General features: G+C 31.2%; 1 protein-coding gene across 2 annotated transcripts in view; it reads left to right on the top strand.

Moving 5' to 3' along the window:
• EPB41L4A (erythrocyte membrane protein band 4.1 like 4A) overlaps positions 1 to 24,465 on the top strand; it is a 171,841-nt gene that overhangs the window by 79,257 nt on the left and 68,119 nt on the right. For both annotated transcript variants that reach the window (XM_051998340.1, XM_051998329.1), the window contains exons 4-9: positions 1,658 to 1,736; positions 4,363 to 4,460; positions 6,712 to 6,832; positions 11,365 to 11,452; positions 19,451 to 19,539; positions 20,253 to 20,316. In XM_051998340.1, coding sequence (XP_051854300.1) covers positions 1,658 to 1,736; positions 4,363 to 4,460; positions 6,712 to 6,832; positions 11,365 to 11,452; positions 19,451 to 19,539; positions 20,253 to 20,316 — 539 coding nt within the window. The remainder of the gene's footprint in view (positions 1 to 1,657; positions 1,737 to 4,362; positions 4,461 to 6,711; positions 6,833 to 11,364; positions 11,453 to 19,450; positions 19,540 to 20,252; positions 20,317 to 24,465) is intronic.

Raw genomic sequence — 24,465 nt, 5'->3', positions numbered from 1 at the left:
TACTTAAGACAGCAGGGGCTGTGGAAAAACAGGCACACTAATGTGTTGTTTGTGGGACTGTAAATTTCCCAGTCTTTCCAAAAAGCAATTTAAAATTATGTGAAGACTTTCAGCAGGCCCATAAATTTTGATTCAAAGATTCTATTGCTAGCTATGTATCCCAAAGAAGTAAATGACAAATTAAAAGTCTGATATCCACCACAATTTTTATAATAACTGTGTATACAAGTGAAGAATTGGAAATAAAGTAACTTAATTTATTAGGAATAGTTAAATAAACTTTGGTACATAAATGTAAGAAATTGTTATAACACAATTTAAAAAAAAAGATGAAAATGTAAATACAGTGTAGACTAGCACAACCTGATAGGAAGAAAAAGTAAGCTCAACCAGAAAAATAAAATGTTCTGTAAAACAGGTGAAACTGAATGTTGTATAATTATAATGACCAAAGATATCTTTCCCTCATATTTAACATAACTGAAGTACATAATTGGGTGCAGAATGTTGCATTTAACATCAGACTGTTCTGATATTTTTTTTTACTTCCTAATTTAAAAAAAATCATTATAATAAAAGATGGCTTTATGGGAGAGGAAGAGTATACAGTGGAAAATGTAGGTGATTTAAAAATAAAAGGTAGTAATAAAAATATTTTTAAAGTTGTAATAAAAACATTTTTGCTAAGATGAGTACTTAATTTTTATTTATTTAAACAAGAAAACTTTGATTAGTATCTAAAAAAGTAAATTCAGTCAGGACTGACTTTTAAACTAAGTCATTCAGTTATAGTATAGCATTGCATGTTCTTCAGATGCTTCTAATTGTTCTCTACAAAAATATAACATTAATATTCAGGAAAATCTTCAGATCACAACTAGTCTATCAGAAAATAAATTATCATGTCCCTCATTATCTATATAATAACTGGATTCCATTCTTTATCAGAAATTTGCCATTCTTTATCCTGCCTGTGCAAATTACAGTCTAGAGACTTCTCTCTTTTTCTACTTCATCTTGATCTTTTTTTATCCATTCATTTGTGGACCAGAAGTATTCGCTGTATGTTATTCCTGACTGATAGGAGTTTTATTCTTGGACTTTTTTATAACATAAATAATTTAAAAATTATTTCCTTCCCAATTGTATTAAAACTGTGAGGGATTCTCTATTTTTGTCCACCTGCATTTTTGATTTCCTTCACAGGCTAATTGTACACTACTTCAGAGTCCAATTATTTTTGTACAGTAAAATAACTGTTTGGACATGTGTACTTATTTTGTATTTAATTTATACTTTAACATATTTAACATGTATTGGTCAACCTGCCATTTGGGGGAGGGGAGAGGGGGAAGGAGGGGGAAAATTGGAACAAAAGGTTTGGCAATTGTCAATGCTATAAAATTACCCATGCATATAACTACTAAATAAAAAGCTATTAAAAAAAAAAAAAACTGTGAGGGAGTTTAAAAAGCATGACTTATGTCATTTTTTAATTGATTCATGATGCTTAAAAGAAAATTATAAAGCTTTAAAAATATTTGATCATGGAAAGCTTTATAAGGTACTACATAAGAAGAGCAAAACATTACACATATTCAATTATTATAGTAACTTTATTTTTAAAATTGTGCTAATTCTTTTTTCCCCCTTTTAGCTGGTCCTCCATATACATTTTATTTTGGCATCAAATTTTATGCTGAAGATCCCTGTGAATTGAAAGAAGAAATAACCAGGTATAATATTAACATTATTTTTCAACTATTACATGTATGGAATCTAGACTATGCTTATCTTGTTTGTTCTTCTAGAGAGCTTAACATTACTACACAGGACTATGGAAAAGTTAGATAATGCTACACTGAAGGATGATAAGAAATTGCCTTTCCCATGGGAAACATTGCTACTTTTTGGCAGAATAGTGTGAAAATCATCTATCCACTTTTTAGTACTATTTCCTAGAATGAGTTCTAGTGATAACTTGGATACTGTGCATACTACCTTCATTTACCAAGATTTGTTATAGTATTTATATTTAACATGTATAAAACTATGCTACCATTTTTATTTTTTATCTTTTTTTTTTAATGTCACTAATTAAATCTTTGAGTGTTACACCCTCTATCTTTATTTTCCTCTAAGCCATGAAAGTTTTTTTTTTCAAGATTTTGCACAACTGGTAATTTTTAGGAACAAATATGTTGAATTACAGATGATCAGATGGTACTTTGTCCATTGCTTGCTTCAACAAGTATTATTAAGCACTTATTTTGCACACTGCATTGTGCTAAGTGCTAAATTCTGGCAACACAAAAACAAGCCAAAAGAAAGACAATCTTCAAATAACTTATGTTCTAATAAAAGAAGAAAATACACAAAAGGAAGCTAAAAGGAAGAATGTAAAAATTGGATTTAGTCAACAATTTGGGTACTTGGCTTTGCTTATTTGTTACAAAGGAAGGCTTCCTTGGGGGACAGGGAAAGGTGAGTTAGTAGGTAGTGCTAGAGATACAAAACAAAAACATTAATAAAGCATTTTAAAAGTACATAATATAAAATAAAAAATAGAGAATTTTAAGTGGATTAATGAACTTTTATATATATTTTGGGATAGAAGTCAGTCTAGACAATTATTTGCCCTCTTAAAGTAATTGATGTGATACTCTGTTATCTTCACCAGATGAAAATGTTTCAGCCAGTAAGTCAACCAATCAAAGTCTCTAAGTTTAACAAAATCCTTAAAAGCCATTAGATGTACTTTTTTTTTAAATTAACAAAGAAAATAGGAATAAAGACTGGACATGTGATAGAAGTCAGTCTAGACAATTATTTGCCCTCTTAAAAGAATTGATAGGAGACTCTGTTATCTTCACCAGATGAAAATGTCTCAGTCAGTAAGTCAAAGTCTCTCAGAAAGCCATTAGATGTACTTTAAAAAAAATAATAATTATAACTTTTTATTGACAGAATCCATGCCTGGGTAATTTTTTACAACATTATTCCTTGCACTCACTTCTGTTCCTACTTTTCCCCTCCCTCCCTTCACCCCCTCGCCCAGATGGGAAGCAGTCCTACACAAGTTAAATATGTCACGGTATATCCTAGATACAATATATGTGTGCAGAACCGAACAGTTCTCTTGTTGCATGGGAAGAATTGGATTCAGAAGGTAAAAATAACCCGGGAAGAAAAACAAAAATGCAAACAGTTTACATTCATTTCCCAGTGTTCTTTCTTTGGGTATAGCTGCTTCTGTCCATCATTGCTCAATTGAAACTGAGTTAGATCTTCTCTTTGTTGAAGAAATCCACTTCCATCAGAGTATGATGTACTTTTTTAAATTAACAAAGAGAATAGGAATAAAGACTGGACATGTGATCTCATTGACATAGGTAACACCCATGTATGGAAACTCCCTCTATGAATACATATTTTCACTATCTCTGTAAATTATAGTATCAGCTCTGATGAGGGAACTGAGAGATTAAATGATTTTGCCCACAAACATGGGATTTAATCCTAGATTTTCCTGATGTCAGAATTAACTCATATATGTGAGTAATGATCTCTTTCTATGATCTTATAAAATTTGGAGACTGGGTTTGGTTTGTTTGTTTGTTTTTTAATTTTATTAATGTTTTGTTTTTAGATTTCAAACTTTTATAGATTATTCCTATTTCTTGCAACAAAATAAAACAGATAACACTAATACCTAATGTGAAAGTATGCGGCATTCCATGTCTATAGGAGCTCCTCCCCTATTTCTCTCAAAAATCAACAGAAAAAATCTATTTTTCTCTATTTCCCATTCCAAATCCCATTGGAAACGTAAAGGAAAGAAAAAACAAAGCAGGGCAGGATGGGCATAGCTGGGTAAGGTAAAATCCTTTGTGTATAATTACAAATTGCTTTCCAAAATGGTTGGATCCATTCTCATGCAAACGATAATGCATCTAGGTGTCTCTAATTGAATCTGTGTAATTTGATCTTTCCTGTTGATAAACTTGCCTGTAAAACATGGTTAAATTTCTTCACTTTGCCATTATACCTTAATCTCAATTAGTGTCAATAATGAATCCCCTAAAGAGGTTGCATTGTTTGAATTCACAGTTTATATTTCTACATTGGAAAAAGTTATCATTTTTACATTATTATAACCTCAAATAGGACAAATTTGAATGCATTTGACCAATTCACAGGATTCATTATTCATACATTAATCAGGTCCTACATCCCACAGTAAAGTAATTTAATGTAATTAAAACTTGTTTAATATTATCACAACTATGAAAGTCTAGCCATAAATGTATGCATTTTCATTGACTTTTTTCCTTTTATTTATTTATTTTTCTTTTTTCTTAGGTATCAATTTTTTTTGCAGGTAAAGCAAGATGTATTACAAGGGCGTCTGCCCTGTCCAATCAACATTGCTGCTCAGCTGGGAGCATACGCTCTCCAATGTAGGTGCCACTAGTTAGTATTATGATACATCTTTTTCCTGTTTTGTGGGGGAAAAGATAGTACCTCAGAGTTATTTTAATTTTTTTCACTTCATGATACTTTTCTTAATTTTTATATTTAATTTCTTTAGTTTTTGAGTTCTGAAGAAAATAGTTTCATTTCTAGCACTTTTTAAAAAGTATTGCTTGAGCACACTATTCTTTTTTGTTTTCCCATTGCTTCTTTTAGATCATGATAGCACTGGCATTTTATAAACCTCACCCAAGACCTTTTATATAAAATTGATGCAGCTAATTATAAATCAGTATCAGTTCACTACAGTAAATTAGAGTTTGAGTTAATCTAAATTATTTTATTAAAACATAAAAACTAAATTTCTTTTGAAATGTAATAATACTTTATTTATTAGGCTTCATTTATTTATACAATTTAAAACACCTATAATGTGCCTGATACTATGGCAGGTTTTAGGAATGCATATTAAAAACAATACAATGTATGCTTTAAGGGAGCTTATTTTTCTGGGGAAAAATAACATGAACACGGAAAAATAAATATATCTATATCTGTTTAATGTACTGCAAATGTATACTACATATATACTTACATAAACACACACATTTGATACATAGTATTTTCAGGAGGATTACATTAGCCACTAGAGGAATCAGAATGGATTTGCTATCTATGGGAGATTTCAAAGGAATAAAGCTTTCAAGGAAGTTAGGAAAGCTAAGATGTTGAGGTAAGGAGGAAGATTGTTTCAAGTATAGGGACCTAGGCAAAGACACAGAGAGAAAAGAAGTGGAATATTGTGTTCTGGAAAGAAAAGAGTTTGGTTGCAATATAAAAGGGGAAACTAGGTTAGATAATGGAGAAAATGTCATGCCTGGAGTGAGGAATAACCAAATTCAAATCTAATCTCGGACATTTACTTTCTTCTATGTGATTGAGCAAATCACTTAATTTGTTTGCCTCATTTTCTTAATCTGTAAAATGGGTTATTAGCACCTATCTTCTAGGGTTTCAAATGAAATAATAATTATAAAATACTTAATACATTCTGGCACATAATAAATAGTATATAAATGTTAGCTATTGCTATTTTTCTTATGTAAAACTTGTTTATATTGTTGAGAATGAGTTCTCTGAAAATGAAACATCTAAGTGAAAACAAACATAAATTTTGATTTAAACTTTTTCTTTGAATGTTTTTGTTTGTTGTTTTGGATAAAGATTTTTTAAAGGTATTTTATGCATCTTCCTGCCTCCTTAAATCATATATACAAAACATGTTTAATTATTTCTTCATGGTTTCGCTGGGGTCCTCAAACTATGCCTGCCGGCCAGATGCAACAACTAGGGACATTTATCCCCCTCACCAGAGCTATGAAGTTTCTTTATTTAAAGGCCCACAAAACAAAGTTTTTGTTTTTACTATAGTCCGGCCCTCCAACAGTCTGAAGGACAGTGAACTGGCACCCTATTTAGAAAGTTTGAGGACCCTTGAATTAACTAAGAACATTATTTAACATTTCCTTGTGTGTTATTATTTCTTTTTTTTTCTCTTTATAGCTAATTTTCTTTCTTGCTGTTTCATCTTGCCTTTGTTGTCTGCTGCCTTTTATTCTATTCTATTCTTCTACCTCTAATTTCTACCCTAGTTTTTTGGTCTTTTTTTTTTTTTTTTTTGGTTGCTTGCTACTTCTCCTGCTCTATTATTCTCTATCTTTTTTTCTGTCTCTTGTTTTTCTCTTATTAATTGTCTCTCTTCTCTTTAGGCTTCTCCTCTGCTGCTTTATATTTGTTTAAATAAAAGACCTTCCCTGTTCAATAATCAACTTCTTTTCCTTCTAATTAGTGAACTGACTGATCATATTTCATTGTAGATAAAAACTTTTTGCAAGATATTGTTTCTAAACTTCAATGGATTACTATTTTTTTATTCTATGCGAAAGTAACTTAAATAAAAATTACATTATAAATACAAACTTTGAAAACACAAGGTTTTTAGTCCATGTTTATTAAATCAGGATTTTGGTTTTAGTATGTGTGACACCTACTTTCAGCCTTTTTGTTACTTGAGATTTTTTTTTAGTCATTTTCATATGAATTTTAAAACATAATAATATATTTGAAGAACATAGCTGAACAACCTGACAAAGCTTTTTTTTTTTTTTTTTTTTTGGTATGTTTCCAAATTAGGAGCAGGAGATTGGAAAATGACATTTTTTTACCCTCTATTTTTAGCTGAACTTGGAGATTATGACCCATATAAGCACACTCCAGGATACGTGTCTGAGTACCGATTTGTTCCAGATCAAAAGGAAGAACTTGAAGATGCCATAGAACGAACACACAAAACTCTAATGTAAGAAATAATGTACAAATCACATAAACAACTAGTTTATAGGATAGGAAACCTGTGTGTGTATGTGTAAACTACTATGATAATAAATTACTCATCCATATTTTTAACTCCTAAAATTCTTTTCTTTACATTACTTTTTGTTTCTTTTTTTGGTATAAATGTTTGCTACGCAATATTTTATAATCATCCACAAGTATACCATATATATTGAAAGTAGCAACAGAGCCAGAAATAAGACCATAATTTCCATACTCTATAAAGATATACATCAGCAGAATAGGCACTTTTGAAACTATCCATGCTTGTAGTCAATCAAAATTATGAGAAAGGGCTTGTGATATTGAAATTATAATTCAGTTATATTCATTTTGATTAAATGTTCTCTACAAATTAACTTTAATTAATGAGGAACCTCATTTACTAAAACATTCTTCTTAGGTATTATTCCCTTCTAAATTTCACTTTACTCATATCTATTAAAGCAAAAATAATTGTAGGATTAATTTGTTAACAAAATGTTTGTTTAAAGGATCAAGTCTCATTGGAGAAAGAACTAAGAGCAAGGTGTTAAACTGCAATTAGGAAAAGCCACTATTATAGTATGTATTAGGAAACTCCATCTTGATCACAAAGTAAGAGTTGAATTTTAAGTTTTTCTTGGAGAGGATGTTCAAAGAAAGCTTGTAATATTTTGGAAGGCAGAGAAGTTAATACATTTAAGAATGATTCTTTTTTTTTTTTAGTGGATATTCATTAGCATGTAAATTTTCCATTCCACCAGTTATTAATTTTTTTTACAACATAATAGTGATAGGGAACAAATATAAGATATAACTTCATCCCATTTTCCTTTTTGTATTTTATATAGAATATAAAATGATACAGTTATGAGATTACATGTTGAAATTTAATGCTTCTTAAAGCTTTCCAAATATGACCATGTAAAAATCTACATTTTTTAATGGAGAACAAAATTTTTGATTACTCATTAAAATACTTAAAAAAAAAAAACAACCCTCTAAAACCAGAATAGAGGAAAGTAAAAAAGCTTTCACTATTTATAATTTTTAATCATTTTATATCTTACAGGTATACTTTGATTCTTTTGAATGGTATACTATATAATTACTTTATAGATTTTCTATCTCCACCAAAGTCAGGAATATGATTCATAAGAAGCCAAATAGTGCATTTTTCTTTATGGAATGGATTTTTGATCTTTTTAACCATTTGGCAATCTGATGAAACCTAAGGAGGCCTTCTTAATATTATTTTCTTTTTTTTAATTATAGCCTTTTTATTTACAAGATATGTGCATGGGTAATTTTTCAGCATTGACAATTGCAAAACCTTTTGTTCCAATTTTTCCCCTCCTTCCCCTCATCACTTCCCTCAAATGGCAGGTTGACCAATACAAGTAAAATATGTTAAAGTATATGTTAAATAAAATATATGTATACATGTCCATACAGTTATTTTGCTGTACAAAAAGAATTGGACTCTAAAATATTGTACAATTAGCTTATGAAGGAAATAAAAAATGCAGGCGGACAAAAATAGAGGGATTGGGAATTCAATGTAATGGTTCTTAGTCATCTCCCAGAGTTCTTTCACTAGGTATAGCTGGTTCAATTCATTACTGCTCTATTGGAACTGATTTGGTTCCATTGGATCTCATTGCTGAAGATGGCCAGGTCCATCATAATTGATCATCATATAGTATTGTTGAAGTATATAATGATCTCCTCATCCTGCTCATTTCACTCAGCATCAGTTCATGCAAGTCTCTTCAGGTCTTTCTGAAATCATCCTGCTGGTCATTTCTTACTGAACAATAATATTCCATAATATTCATATACCACAATTTATTCAGCCATTCTCTAATTGATGGGCATCCATTCAATTTCCATTTTCTGGCCACTACAAAGAGACCTGCCACAAACATTCGTGCACATACAGGTCCCTTTCCCTTCTTAAGTATCTCTTATACTGGGTATAAGCCCAGTAGAAACACTTCTGGATCAAAGGGTATGCACAGTTTGATAACTTTTTGAGCATAGTTCCAAATTGCTTTCCAGAATGGATGGATGTGTTCACAATTCCACCAACAATGCATCAGTGTCCCAGTTTTCCCACATCCCCTCCAACATTCCGCATTATCTTTCCCTGTCAAGAAATATATGTTAAATTCAATATATGTGTACATATTTATACAATTATCTTGCCACACAAGAAAAATTAAATCAAACCAGAAAAAAAAATGAGAAGTAAAATAAAATGCAAGCAAACAAAAACAGAAAGAGTAAAAATGCTATGCTGTATTCCACACTCAGTTCCCATAGTCTTCTCTCTGGATGTAGATGGCTTTCTTCATCACTAAACAATTAGAACTGGTTTGAATCATCTCATTATTGAAGAGAGCCACATCCATCAGAATTGATCCTCATATAATCTTCTTGTTGCCATATACAATGATCTCCTGGTTCTGCTCATTTCACTCAGCATCAGTTCATGTAAGTCTCTCCAGGCCTTTCTGAAATCATCCTGCTGGTAATTTCTTACAGAAATATTCCATGACATTCACATACCATAATTTATTCAGCCATTCTCCAATTGATGGGCATCCACTCAGTTTCCAGTTTCTAGCCACTACAAAAAGGGCTGCCACAAACATTTTTGCAGATGTGGGTCCCTTTCCCTGCTTTAAGATCTCTTTGGGATATAAGCCAGGTAGAAACACTGCTGGGTCAAAAAGGGTATTCACAGTTTGATAACCCTTTGGGCATGGTTCCAAACTGCTCTCCAGAATGGTTGAATATATTCACAACTCCACCAACAATGTATCAGTGCCCCAGTTTTCCAACATCTCCTCCAACATTCCTCATTGTCTTTTCCTGTCATTTTAGCCAATCTGAGAGTTGTGTACTGGTATCTCAGAGTTGTTTTAATTTGCATTTCTTTGATCAATAGTAATTTAGAGCGTCTTTTCATATGACTAGAAAGGATTTTAATTTCTACATCTGCAATTTGTCTGTCATATCCTTTGACCATTTATCAATTGGAATGTTATGGGAACTACCTGCTAGTGGCTGCTGGGAATCTAATTCTGACCAGCAGAACAGATCTCTTCATATGAGAGGATGATAAGGACACAAGGAGACTGAGAGGCAGTTGCATTCTCCGACCTCTCTCCTCTTCCCTCTTGCCTCTGATTTATTTCAATCTCAATTCACAAGCAACACCTCGGTCAGTAAAGGCTGATTTGCAATTCCTTCAAGCAGGTTATGATTCACAACTGTGTGGTCCTTAACATTGAAGAATGGCTTGAATTCTTATAAATTTGAGTCAATTCTCTATATATTTTAGAAATGAGGCATTTATCAGAATCCTTGAATGTAAATTTTTTTCCCAGTTTATTGCTTCCCTTCTAATTTTGTCTGCATTGGTTTTGATAACTAGTATTCTTTAAGTATATACTGTATTTCAGACTCCATGTTAAACATTCAGGATAAAAAGAAAGGCAAAAACAGCCCCTGCTCTCTAATGGGAGAAACAACATGCAAGTAGCTATAAGCAAACAAGATATTAAAATATCTGATGATCATGCTATGTCAGTTACTGTATCTTTCATTTCCTACCACAATGACCACACTTTTCCATATACAGCTGACAAACCAGGGAGGGGGCTGGAGGTGCAGGAGGTGAATAAGGAAGATGAGTACTTCTAGTATTCTTGTACATATTTTTGCTGTGTAAGGGCAAAGTAACCTCTGTTTTCTTAACTGAAATGTTTTATTTAATTCCAACATCAAACCTAAACTAAGAGAATACATGTATTGGAGCTTCCTCCATTGACATAATGGGTAGTTCTCAAGGGGAAAAGCTTGAGTTATCAATAAAATAATTCAAATTACTAATGAAAAAAATGAAAGTTGAAACAACTCTGAAGTTCCTTTTCACAACTATTAAATTGGCAAAGATGATGGAAAGAAAAATGACAGATGTTGGAAGACAAATATACTGCTGCACTATTGGCAAAGCTGTGAATTGGTCCAGCCTTTTTGGAAAATAATTTTGTTCTATGCTTTAAAAAGTCACTACTAAACTTTAAAAATACATACACTTTGCCTCAAAGATATCACTACCAGAGTGATATTTCAAAAGTTTTTTTTTAAAGAAAAAGAAAGCAAAATTGTCCATGTAGACAAAAATAGTTATAATAGCTCTTTTTGTAGCTTAATTGGAAATGATTAAGAATTCTAATAAATTGAAGAACTGCTAAACAAATTTTGATATATGAATGTAATGGAAAATTACTACACTTTTATGCCATGTACAAAACCAAAGAAACAACTTAGTAATAGTAACATAACAAAGGGAAATTGATAGATAGGTCAAGAGAACTAATGATACAGCATAATCTAAAACATTACAATTAGTTATCTTTTTATATAACAATTCTGGAATGTTTTAGTTTCCTTGGCAGTGTAGTAATTGTCATTAATATAAATTTATTTCTTTGAAAAATATAGGGGTCTAGTACCTTCTGAAGCAGAAATCAAATACTTGGGAATTGCCAAATCCCTGGAAATGTATGGAGTTGACCTCCATCCTGTCTATGTAAGTATTATTTAACATTAAATATATTATCTTTAAGTTTAAGGCACATAATTTGGGGGTAATTAAACATTTTATTAATAATAGCATATCACCAATAAACTGTGTCAGTGACACTCTACAATGCCAAAGAGAAATCATAGCAGTGGACTCACAGTTTATATGCTCTTAGAAGAGTGGATATTACTAAAGATAGTAATCAACTCTGATTAGTTAACAATTAATGAGAGAAAAAGAATAGTACAATGAAAGGTGGACCTATTATAAAGAAGGGCTAGGGGATGTAATTTTGGTTTGTCTTTTACTTATTTGAAGAATCTCATCAAAGAATTTATCCCCAGGCATACCTAAATAAACCACAATGAACTCTCCTATCTTAGATTAAATTCCATATAATGGTGAGTTGGTTCTGAACTGGATTGAGGAGAAAATGACTTCAATCTCAAAATTAGGAAAATTCTTCAGAGACTGAATAACCTACAGGTTTATGAAAAAAGAAATCCTGGTCTTAATATAAAGGAGAAGTAATCATTTCTCTCACTATTAAACAATAATTGCTTATTAGTGATATCAACTGGTTAAATGATGTTAGAGTTTTCATCATTGGTGATTGCTATTGGAGAAAACATATTGGAATGTGTGAGCTCAAACTAATACGATTAGAGAAAGTCCATAAATCTTCAGATTATCCCTGTAACTTTGAGGGAAATGTAGCCAGCTTCATTGTGAAGACTTGACTGCTAGTATACAAAGTAAGATTAGGCAAATGGACTCAGAATATAAATGGGGAAAGGAACAAGTATTTATTAAATGCATACTATGTGCCATGCGCTGTGCTAAGTATTAGTTACTTTTGAAATATCATCTCATTGATTGATAAAGAGTTGCATATTCAATCCAATTCAGTTGCTTTTCATATCTTGGTTCTTTTTAGTACCTTTTCTACTTTCTTTTTAAGAATCTCAGGGACCGTGATGTTAAACTTCAAATGTGATAGTTCCACTATCCTTGATGGAAAAAACAATTTTTTATAATAATCTTGACAGTGTTCCCTCATTTTTCTTCTGCTGGTAGTTGTCTTTTGATTTTCATCCTTAATTGCTCAAGGATGATATTGCTTAATTGGATATCTTGTCAAGTTTTCTTTATAAAAGAAAATGATAAAATTCTGTTTATAACTGTCTTTTGTTGCAAGAGTTTGCTGATAACCCTATATTTTAACTCAATGATGTCTTTAGCAGCCCTCTCTATTTTTTAGTCAAATAGAATGTTTAACCAAGGTGCTTCCTGTTTCTTTTGGTCTTGAAGAAATAATTTACATTGATTTAACTTGTGGATTAAATAATTATAGTGAAAGCCAATGTCATTTGTATTGTCCATTTCCAATTTATTTTATATAGCCCGTTTAAATCAATTTTAAATATTCTTCTCTATATACTACATTTTTTTTCCTCATTACTACTTTTTTTGTTTGTTTGTTTATTACAAATTCTGATTTTACCTCTGAGAACTCAGTGGGTTTTATGCACTCACAGCTAAGTCAGAGTAATGCCCACATCTAAAAGAAGTAATTTATCTATTGAAACATAATCAATTGCATTCTTTGTGACATTGTGTATCTAGCAGTTCTTTCTTTTTTTTTTTAGGAAAAAATATTCATGAAATAGAATATTCTTGACCTCTCTTGTTTCTTTCTCCTGAACTGTATTTTCCATTTATTTCTCCCCATTCTTACCTTTTCCCACTCTTGCTTAGAAGTCTCACCATCAGAGTATGGGTTGATTTGATTTGAAGATTCTTGTCAAAACCCTTATAAAAATTTTCTACCAACTAATGTTTAATGATTAAGCTGCCATTATTTTCATGGTGATCTTTCTGCTGTATTTTTTGTATCACTTATCATAAATGCTATAATCACGATGACCATTTTGTCAAATAATGAATCTTTCCCCTAGTAATTGAGTTGATCAAATACCATGCTACTATGCTTCATTGTAATTTTATTCCTAATCTGTTCCATTGATCAATTTCTTTCTCTCACTTTTTAACCTTTACCTAATCTTTAATGATAATTGCTTTGTAATCAGTTATCACTAAAATAATGCTATTGTAAGATGTTACTGATCACTTTTCTTCCCATTTTTGTTTTTCTGTATGAATTCCTTTCCCCCCCCCCAATTCCATAAAATATTATTTTAGGAATTTGGCATAGCATTGAACAAGTAATAACTTATAGAATAGCATTGTCATTTTTATTTAGATGAACTTTCTGTTTTATACTTTTTCCTGCTAGGTTTTATTGGCTAAATATAGGAATGCTGATGATTGATATGGATTTATCTTTATATCCTGAAAAATTATTGGTTATTAATTATTTCAATTAATTTTTATTTGACTCTAGAATTTTCAGCATTTTATTGTTGCTTAAGTGATTTTTTAAAACTATTTGCTTATATTTTTTCCTTCAATTTCTTTTTTTTTCTTTTAGCTATATTTCTAGCACTGTATTAAATGTTAAGGGAGAAAATGGGCTTCTTGGCTTTAAGTTTGATCTCCCCAGAAAAGCTTCTAACTATTCTGCATTATATATAATGTTTACTCTAGTGTTAAGATAAATGTTTTGCTATATTAAGTTCCATTTATTCCTATGCTTTCTAGAGTTTTTAATATAAAAATTATTGGATTTTATCAAAAATATTTTCTTCAAATTATACATGTTTAATATATATTGAATTACTTGCTGTTTAGGGAAGATGATAAAGGGAGGGCGGGAGAAAAAGTTGGAACACAATGTTTTGCAAGGGTGAATGTTGAAAACTATGTTTGCATGTATTTTGAAAATAAAAAGCTACTATTTTAAAAAATCATCTATTGATATAAACAAGATTTCTATTAACATAGCTTATACTTATAGATTTCTTTGTGTGACCCCATTCTGCATTCCTAGTATAAACCTATCCTATTCATAATATATAATCTTTATAATGTGATGTTGTAACCTATTTGTTAACATTTTTCTCAAAACTTTTTGCAATAATATTTTAGGGAATATTAGTTTTTATTTCTCTCTTTTGTTTCTCCAAAGATTAGGCATTAAATGAACATTTGTATTGTAGAAAAAAGTTAAGAAGTTACCTTCTATTCTTATTATTGAAGAGTTTGAAATTAATATCAGATTTACATTAAAGTTTGATATAATTAAAGTATGAATCCATAAAGTGCTAGAATTTTTTTTTTCCTTTGGGAGTTCATTTATATATTATTTAATTTCTTTTTTTCATTTATTTCTTATTTAATTTTTCAGATTTGGGTCAACTTCTTTAGTTAATCTGGTATTTCCTATTGTATAAATATTCATTTATTCTAGGTTGTCAGTTTTATACCATATAATTTGTAAAAATAGTTTGTTGTGGGTTATCATTTTTCATTTTTTATATCAACAACTTGATTTTCCTCTTTTTTTACAAAAAATAAAGTTAGTTAATTATCTATTTAAATAATGTTTCTAAGAAAAGTTGACTCAGTTTTACTTGTAATTCTAAAGGTCTTTATGCTTTCCACTTTAATATCTTTAATTTTAAATTTTTTCCTTTGTTAATCTATTCTGGGTCTTTTGTTATTCAAGTTATTTTTTAAATTTCATAAATGATTCAGTTTTTTTCTCTTTCTCATTAATGAAAGCTTTTATAGATATAAATTTCACAGATTTAAATTTCATGTAAGGAATGCATTAGGTGCATCCTATAAGTTTTGTAATGTTTTATCGTTGTCATTTTTTAATTGTTTCTATAACTTGTTCTTTGACCTACCAGTTTTTTAGAATTATGTTTACTTTCCAAATATTTTTTTTTCTTTAAGGATCTTTTGATGAATATAATATTTATTACATTGTGATAAATAAATGATTCATTAATATTTTTGCTTTTTGGGGGGAAGGGAGAGGTCTTTATGATCATTTTTTTTTTAAGTCAAATGTATAGCTGAGAATATATAAAATCCTTTCCATTCCCATTTGGAATTACCAGAGATCTATCATCTCTGATTTTCTAAAAGTTTTTATCATATCCTGTATATCCTCATTATCTTTTAGTTGCTACATTAAGAGTCCTCCAATATTATGATTTTAGTATCTATTTTTCATAATTTCATTCACTTTTCCTTTACACATTAGTTGTTCTATTATTAGTTACATATATGCTATCTTTTTATCAATGGTACCTTCAAGCATAATGTACTTTATTTCTATCTTGTATATATTTGCCTTATCTGAAAATCATTGGTACCTTTGCTTTTTAAAGTTCATCTAAAGCATAATAGATTTTGCTTCACCTTCTCATTATAACTCTATCTGAATCTTTGTTTCCAGTGTTTCTTGTAAACAAACTATTGTTGGATTCTGCTTTCTAATCCATACTACTCTCCTCTTCTTTTATGGGTGAGTTCATATCATTCACATTCACCAATATAATTGTTAAATATTTATTTCCATAATCCTATCCTCTTGAACTTTCTCCTCTCTTTACTTCTACTTCCCTTTTTACAAATAAGAAAGTGATAGAAAAGACCATGGTATTCTGACACTTGTAATCTTGTAGGTAAACTAGTCTGTCTGCTTTCTTCTATAGTGCTTCTCCTTAATTTGTTCCTGATCCCAGGTATTCACTCTTTCTTTTCTTTCCTTTCTTTCCTTTCTTTTCTTTTCTTTTCTTTTCTTTTCTTTTCTTTTCTTTTCTTTTCTTTTCTTTTCTTTTCTTTCCTTTCTTTCCTTTCTTTTTTTTCTTTTCTTTTCTTTTCTTTTCTTTTCTTTTCTTTTTCTTTCCTTTCCTTTCCTTTCCTTTCTTTCCTTTCTTTCTTTCTTTCTTTCTTTCTTTCTTTCTTTCTTTTCTTTCTTTCTTTCTTTCTTTCTTTCTTTCTTTTCTTTCTTTCTTTCTTTCTTTCTTTCTTTCTTTCTTTCTTTTTTTTCTTTCTACCTTTCCTGCAGAGATTCAATATTTCAATATCTTCAATATTTGATATTATTTTACTTATGACTACTTCTTTACCTATCCTGCCCTACTTTTTAGGTAACTTCTCTATCTTCATTTTTGTTTTTATCTCTGTGCTGAGCTGTATGTGTACGTGTATGATTGTATTTGATCTTCATTGATCTAATTTACTTTTCATCTTATTCATCTCTATTATTCAGTAGTGATGTCCCTTCTCATTATAATCGCCTCTTTTCTTTTATATTTGACTTCTCTTAAATCAACTAAAACAAACGAAAAGAAAAACCACCTAGAGATTTTCTAATATTTTAACTTTTATCTATGACTCTTAAAATATGAGGGTTCTGTGAAGATATTTGTTTTTTATCCTCCTGTTAATATGTAAAGAATTCATCATCATATACAGTTATATAAATCTATTTACCTTTCTATGTTTTTCTTGATGGTTCAATTTCTATTTCCAAATTTTATTTAGTTCTTTCTTTTTCATCAAGAAAACTTTGAAATCCCTCATTCCATTAAAAGTACATTCTTTATGTAGAATGATACTTTTACCAGATAGGTTTATCATCAGTTGAAAACCTTTGGCTCTCACCTTTTTGAATCATATTCTAAGATTTCCTCTTATTTATAGTGGTGGTTGCTAAATCTTTTGTAATCTTTATTGTAAGTATATGGCATTTCAACATCTTTTTGACTGCTTCTACTATATATATATATTGACCTGGAATTTCTAGAATTTGCTCCCTGGATGTTTTCATTTTGGGATTTCTTCCAAGAGATGACCAGTGGATTATTTAAATTTTCCCTTTGCCTTCTCATTCTATTTCTGGGCAATTTCAATTAATAATTTACTGAAATATGGTGTGAAGACTTTTTAAATTGCAATTTTCAAATAGTCCACTCATTTGCTCCCCTCCTTTTATTTTTGATTTGTTTTGATATTTCTTGGTTTTTGTTTTCTGTTTTTTCATTATTTTCTGACTTGTCCATTGTAATTTTCAGGACAAGGGGTTTTTGAATCTATTTCCCCATGGTCTGTTCTAAGATATTAATTTGCCTTGCTTTTTTCTCTCCTTAATTTTTCTATTCTGTATCTCTCATTTCCTTGAAATACTGTGTCATCTTTCTTTGTGGCCAGGGGATTTTTTCTTCTGAGGCTTTCCATGGACTTCCATGGACTTTACATGGTCCTTAACTTCTTCAGGTTTCATCCCCTGAGAGTCTCTCTAAGCTATTTCTTCATATTAATTATATTTTTCATCGATTTACTCATGATAAGGGAAGTGAGTGGAGGATGGAAAAATGAAGAATTGGGAAAGTTTTGAATATAAACAGAATATATGATAGGGCCTTCCTGGTTCTAAGTATAATGACCCTTGCTAAGTCCCGCCTTCAAGGAACTATAGGGATACTCTGATTTCTGGCTTTGCCTAGGAATTTTTTCTTGTGAAAGGGTTTTCCTTGCTGTAGGCTCTGCCTGAGGTTATCTCCTAATTCTCCTAATGAGCTCAAAAGTTACTACAATGCTGGGAGCCAACCATAAGCTTCAGAAATTAGTGGAGCTAGATTTTATCCAGTTTCTTTGCCTTATCTTGTCTTGGACATTATTCCTCCCACAATTCCAATTCCCTGAGGTTAGTCTTTTCTGCTAAAATAGGTCTGGATTGAGGGTTTGGGGGAGAGGTCAGTTTCACACACACAACACCCTTAGACTGTTTCCCTTTAAGCCAAGCTTAGTAAGCCAGCCATAATTTAAGGGGGGCAGGATCCCTATATTGGGCAGCCCAGAATACCCCAAAGTAAAGAATTGTAGATCTCAAAGTGAGAATACTGGGACTGCCTTTAAAGCTCCAGGTGTGGCTGGTTTTATTCCTTTCTCTGAGTTTGACTCTTGACCTGCCCAGGCTTGTCTGTCCCGGGATTTCTATGGGACTCCAAGGAGTCCTTCTGCAGATTCCTGGGCTGGGTGAGAGAAATCTAGAGGTGATTATTTCCATGAAGTAGGAAATATGCAAGGTACTTCAGATCCTCTGCACCCTAGCATGCCAACAATTTAGAATCTCCTTATAATCTAGTTTCCTCTCTATCCTAACAGATTCCCTTACTCTCCACAAAAAGTTTTCCATATCTTCTCTACTGTTCTCAAAGAATCTTAAATCTCCCCCTCCTGCTTTTCTTTTAACTGAGAAACTGAATCCTTTCAACATGAAATATTCTTTTGCTTTTTTTCTTCATCTCATTATCCTTAACATCTTTCTTCATTCACTTCTCCTTTCCTCTAATGTATAAAACTACATCTTTTACACCAGCTTCCTTCATCTACTCACATCTGCTGCCTTCAGTCTTCATCTTTCTCCTATTGCAACAATCTCATAAATGGCCTTTCCACCTCAAAGTTTTATCCCACTCCAGTCCATTCTATACACCACTGCTAAAGTGATTTTCCATAATTGTTAGATTTTACCATCCCATTTTCTTGCCCAACCAACTTCTCTATTAGGGTGAAAGTTCCTTGCAAGTAGCAATTATTGCATTCATAATATATGTATCCCCAGTTCTTAGCACAGTGCCTGGCACAGTTGTTTAACATGTTTTTGTTGATTGATTGATAACAGTTGAGCTTTGAGTGGAGAAAAGAAAGACTGATTAGAGCTAACAGCCATGTCTATCCAGAAGCTATGAGTTGTGTGTATTTATATTTAAATATATGTAAGAAAAAGATATGATTGAAACACTGGGCTTCACAATTGGTTAATAATTCTTAAAGTTGGATGAGGAACCTAGACAATATGGAAACTTGTCAGATATGTCTGACTTTCTTATAATGGAGTAATAAAAGTAATTAAAGTTTAGAAGTTTATACTAGACTTTTGATAGGTTCTGAAGTTTTCCTTCACAATTAAACCATATCTGGTCCTGAGTTTTATTGTATAGTGGTCCTTAGAATACTTGAGTGACTCTTTCAAAATAGAGAAATGCATAGTAGTAAATGAATAACTTTTTTTTTCCCTAGGGAGAAGGCAAGTCTGAATATTTCTTAGGTTTAACTCCTGTGGGTGTGGTTGTCTACAAGAATAAGAAACTAGTAGGGAAATATTTCTGGTATGTATGACTTTACAATCTAATCTATAATAATGGCTGTCTACTACACATCCATGTGTTTCTGAAGGGAATACTGGAAAATGTGCAGGTCCAAGCAGTAGCTGATAAATAACCTTATAAGTACACTGACAAGAAGAGATAGGTACATTGTTTTCTAATACCTTACTTTATAAACCAAAAGGTTCATTTTTTTTTTAATTACTTTTTTCCTTCATAGAGAATGGAATACCTTTCTAACAAGAATACTCTTGAAGGTACTCTTGTTTAGCACTTTCTGCCTTGGACCTTTCAAAATCCACATTTGGGACAGCACTACTCAAAAAATTATATATCTGAATTGTGTGTAGAATGAAAAAGAATAGAAAATTGTAGCCCCTGCATTATCTTTCCTGTTATATATGGAACAGAATTTCAGAGCCCTTTGGTTTTCAAGGACACACTTAGTAGAAAATTTCTGGAATATCATCCATAGAAAGGAAAAGCATAAAGAATCAAGCAAAAATCAGGAGTCTAGAGGCTTGACAGTCTGAAAGAAGAGCAAGAACCCACAAACAAAAAAGAGATAGGGTTATCTATGCATTTGCTGTTAGTTTCATCAAGTTTTAGCCTTTGTATACTTTTTTAAACTGTTGTAACTTTAGTTCTTTAAGATAAAAATTTTAAAACCATACTAAACTAAAAAAAAAAAAAAAAAATGTCTCTGCTTTCTTTAGGCCGCGAATTACAAAAGTCCACTTTAAAGAGACACAGTTTGAACTCAGAGTGCTGGGCAAAGATGTAAGTTTATGACTAAAACCAGGATGAGGGGGGTGAGAGTGGGGAGGGATTTGCTGGGACCCAATTTAAAATGCTCTGTGAAATAAAGCTGCTTTTACTTTGGGGGAGTGGATGGGGGAATGGAATGTCTATACATTGGCAGGTTTTCTTTAAGCAGAAAAACAGGAATAGTAGAAAATGTATAGGAAATTATAATGAACAATAGTCTTTCTCATTTTAGCAAAGAAAAAACTTTTATATAATAGGGCAAATGAGAGGTTAATTATCTGTAGTAGAGTAATTTGTTCTTGATTTGGAGATATAGAATATCAGGACACAGATGTATGTAGAATACAAAGAAGACTAATTTCACTCTAAAATATATTAATCAAGATAGAAGAGATGTCATATTTGATATTCTGAGGACTAGTGGGAAATTTTAGAAATATAAAAGAGAATATTATAGTGGGAAAATGCTTAGCATTTGCTTCTACTCTTAAGTGAAGTCTTTCCAGACTATTCTTGTAATGGATACCTTGTTTGCCAGAATCTTAAAGTTTCATGCCTTGACAGGCAGGTAGTTTTAAGGAAACTGAGAAAAAGAATGTAGGGGTGTGAGGACTTCCTTTAATCATCACCTGAAAATAATACACCCTTGAAGTGCAGTTATAGTTCCATGTTTATGAGGTACATGAAGGAAAACATGGTGTCAAGGTCTGTCCATCTGTATTTGTTTTGTATTGACGTTTAATGCAGTGCAAATTCTAATGAAATAAACTTGACAATTTATTTTCTACTGAAATGCTTGTTGTAAAAAATAAGCATTGCCATTCAAATGTATGAGTACATATTATTTTACAAGTGTGAAGAGGATAGTTAGAAATAATATAGAATAGAATAATAAAATAATAATATTTTCCTTTTATCTAATTGATGACTTGATACTACTTTTTCTCCATCTCAGACATTTATTCCATACGACAAATATTCTTTAAAAGCAGAGAAAACGTCAGCAAAATCAACAAATACATTAAGATCTGATATTATTTGCAACATTCTACACACATCAGTCTCCTCTCCACACAGGATCTCTCTATCTTATCTCTCTTTATTGAAGTCAAACCTATTCTTTATAAATTAACAACATTCATCTTTGATTATTTTGTGGTCAATTTTTTCTATATTCATACAATATTGAGTTTTTTTAGTTCTGCTTATTTCACTTTGTAACAGCTTATGTAAGTCTTTCTACATTTCTTTGTATTATCATGTTTTCTTGTAGCACAGTATTGCTTCATTTCATTCATGTACCACAATTTTTTTGTTTAGTCCTAATGCAATCAATGGATATCATATAATATCCATTTTGTCACCTAGTACAAAAACTGCTGCCATAAACCTAATGTGTTTTTTGTTTTGTCAGTCATTTAAATGAGACACATATCTAGCAATAGAAAGTAAAAGAATTGGACTTCAAGCCACTTAATTTGTCTAATATCAAATTGTTTTGTAGAATGCTTATTATCAATAGCTATTAGTTTAACCAATAGGAGTAATTAATTCTTTTAGGCAACTTGATTTTAAAAGGTAAAAACAATTAAAAATTTAAAAAAACCACTCATCATTGAAATCACTACAAAATCAGAAGATGTAAAAAGCATTATAAGAAGCTACTATGTTCAATAATATGCTATCAGAATTGAGAATACCTTTAAAAACATAATACCAAAACTAACTGGACATCAATATAAATCTTAAATAATCCAATGCCAGTAAAATAAATTCAATTAGCTATAAGAGAATTACCAAAGGAAAATGTCCTGGGTCAGATTTATTTACATGACAATGATATCAATTTTTTAAAAAGTTAATAATACCTGTATTACACATGTTATTCTCAAAAATTAAAAAAAGAAAGCAAGGAACATCCCATAATAATGATTCTTCTATATTCTGATAGTAGCAATAAAATCCTGTGATAAAAGCTAGTTATTCTAAATTGAAAGTACTGGCAGTTTTCTAAAACTGAGGAAGAAGAAAAGAGTTTGTATTTTTATATCAGAACCCTTTCCACTCCCAGTAAACATTTCAATAAGTTGTAAAGGTTAAGGTTATACAAAATCATAAATTTTCTAATTATAGAATCATATAAGAGAACATAACATTTTGCATATCAGCCATTTGAGAGATGCTAGATTCAATCCCCATAAAAGATGGGGGAGAGACCATTAAGTGGTAAAATCTATAAATTAAAGCTGTAAAATCCCAGTCCTCTCCAAGTAGCACACTCAAGCAAAAAATCCAGAGGGACTATGATCAATAATATGCTACGAGAACTAAGAACATCTTGAAAAATATATCTAGAGCCTGGTTAACTCTTGGATGGTCACTACTTTAGTGGGCCCAAATATCAATAGTATGGATTGTGAAAATAGGATTAGAAAAAGAACCTCTTTCTGATAAAGGCCTCATTTCTAAAATATGTAGAGAATTGACTCAAATTTATAAGAACTCAAACCATTCTCCAATTGACAAATGGTCAAAGGATATGAACAGACAATTTTCAGATGAAGAAATTGAAACCATTTTTAGTTATATGAAAAGGTACTCCAAATCACTATTGATCAGAGAAATACAAATTAAGACAATTCTGAGATACCACTACACACCTCTCAGATTGGCTAAAATGACAGGAAAAAATAATGACAAATATTGGAGGAAATGTGGGAAAACTGGGACACTAATATATTGTTGGTGGAGTTGTGAACTGATTCAACTATTCTGGAGAGCAATTTGGAACTATGCCAAAAGGACTTTCCAAATGTAATTACCCTTCGATCCAGAAGTGATTCTTCTGGACTTATATCCTGAAGAGATCTTAAAGGAGGGAAAGGGACTCACATGTGCAAAAATGTTTGTGGCAGCCCTTTTTGTAGTGGCAAGAAACTGGAAACTAATGGATGCCCATCAATTGGAGAATGGCTGAGTAAGTTATGGTATATAAATGTTATGAATATTATTGTTCTGTAAGAAATGATCAGCAGGATGATTACAGAGCAACCTGGAGAAACTTATATGAACTGATACTGAGTGAAATGAGCAGAATCAGGAGATCATTGTAAATGTCAACAAGAAGATTATATGATGATCAATTCTGATGGATGTGTTTCTCCTCAAAAATGAGATGATTCAGACTAGTTCCAATGATCTTGTGATAAAGAGAGCCATAACTGAGTATAGATTACAACATAAGATTTTCACTCTTTTTGTTGTTGTTTGCTTTCATTTTATTTTCTTTTTCATTTTTTCCCCTTTGATCTGATTTTTCTTGTGCAACAAGATAATTGTGTAAATATGTATATACATGTTGGATTTAACATATACTTTTTAACATGTTTAACATATATTGGATTACTTGCCATCTAGGGGAGAAGTGGAGAGAAGGAGGGGAATTTGGAACACAAGATTTTGCAAGAGTTAATGTTAAAAAATTATCCATTCATGTTTTGAAAATAAAAAGCTTTAGTTTAAAAAAAAAGAAAAGAAAGAAAAAGAACTTCTGAAAAACAGGCCCTTGTTAGACCAAGAATTCTGTGGGGGGGAAGGAGAAGGAAATAAGTATTTACAATGCCTAATTTGTGCCAGATAGTATGCTTAAGAACCTTACAAATGTTATCCTATTTTATCCTCACAACAAACCTACTAGATAGGTATGATTATCTCTACTTCCCAGTTGAGAAAACTAAGACAGAGATTAAATAATTTGCCTAGTTTCACACAATAAGTATCTGAGGCTAGATTTGAACTTTCTGACTCTATGCCCAGCATTCTAATTACTGCACCTCAGTTTCAGTGTCTGGGATGACAGAGATGCCCAGAAGCCAAGTCTCCTATGCTGAGAATTCTCCCTTTCCATCTCCAGCCTATCTTCAAGTTCCAACTAAAGTTTCATCTACTACTGGAAGTAGTTCTTAATTCTCTTTAAGGCTAGTGACTTCCCCCATTGGTTACCTCCAATTTATTACAATTGTTTTCAGGTTGTGTCTCCTATTATAATAGGAGACTTGAGCTACTTGAGAGCAGAAATTGCTTTTCATTTATATTGCCTTTCATTATATCCCCAGCACATACAGTACCTTGCTTAATGAATTTTTTCTTCTTTTAATTAAG

The sequence above is a fragment of the Antechinus flavipes genome, chromosome 1, assembly GCF_016432865.1.
Source record: "Antechinus flavipes isolate AdamAnt ecotype Samford, QLD, Australia chromosome 1, AdamAnt_v2, whole genome shotgun sequence".
Lineage (NCBI taxonomy): Eukaryota > Metazoa > Chordata > Mammalia > Dasyuromorphia > Dasyuridae > Antechinus > Antechinus flavipes.
This window is presented reverse-complemented; position numbering and strand designations above follow the sequence as displayed.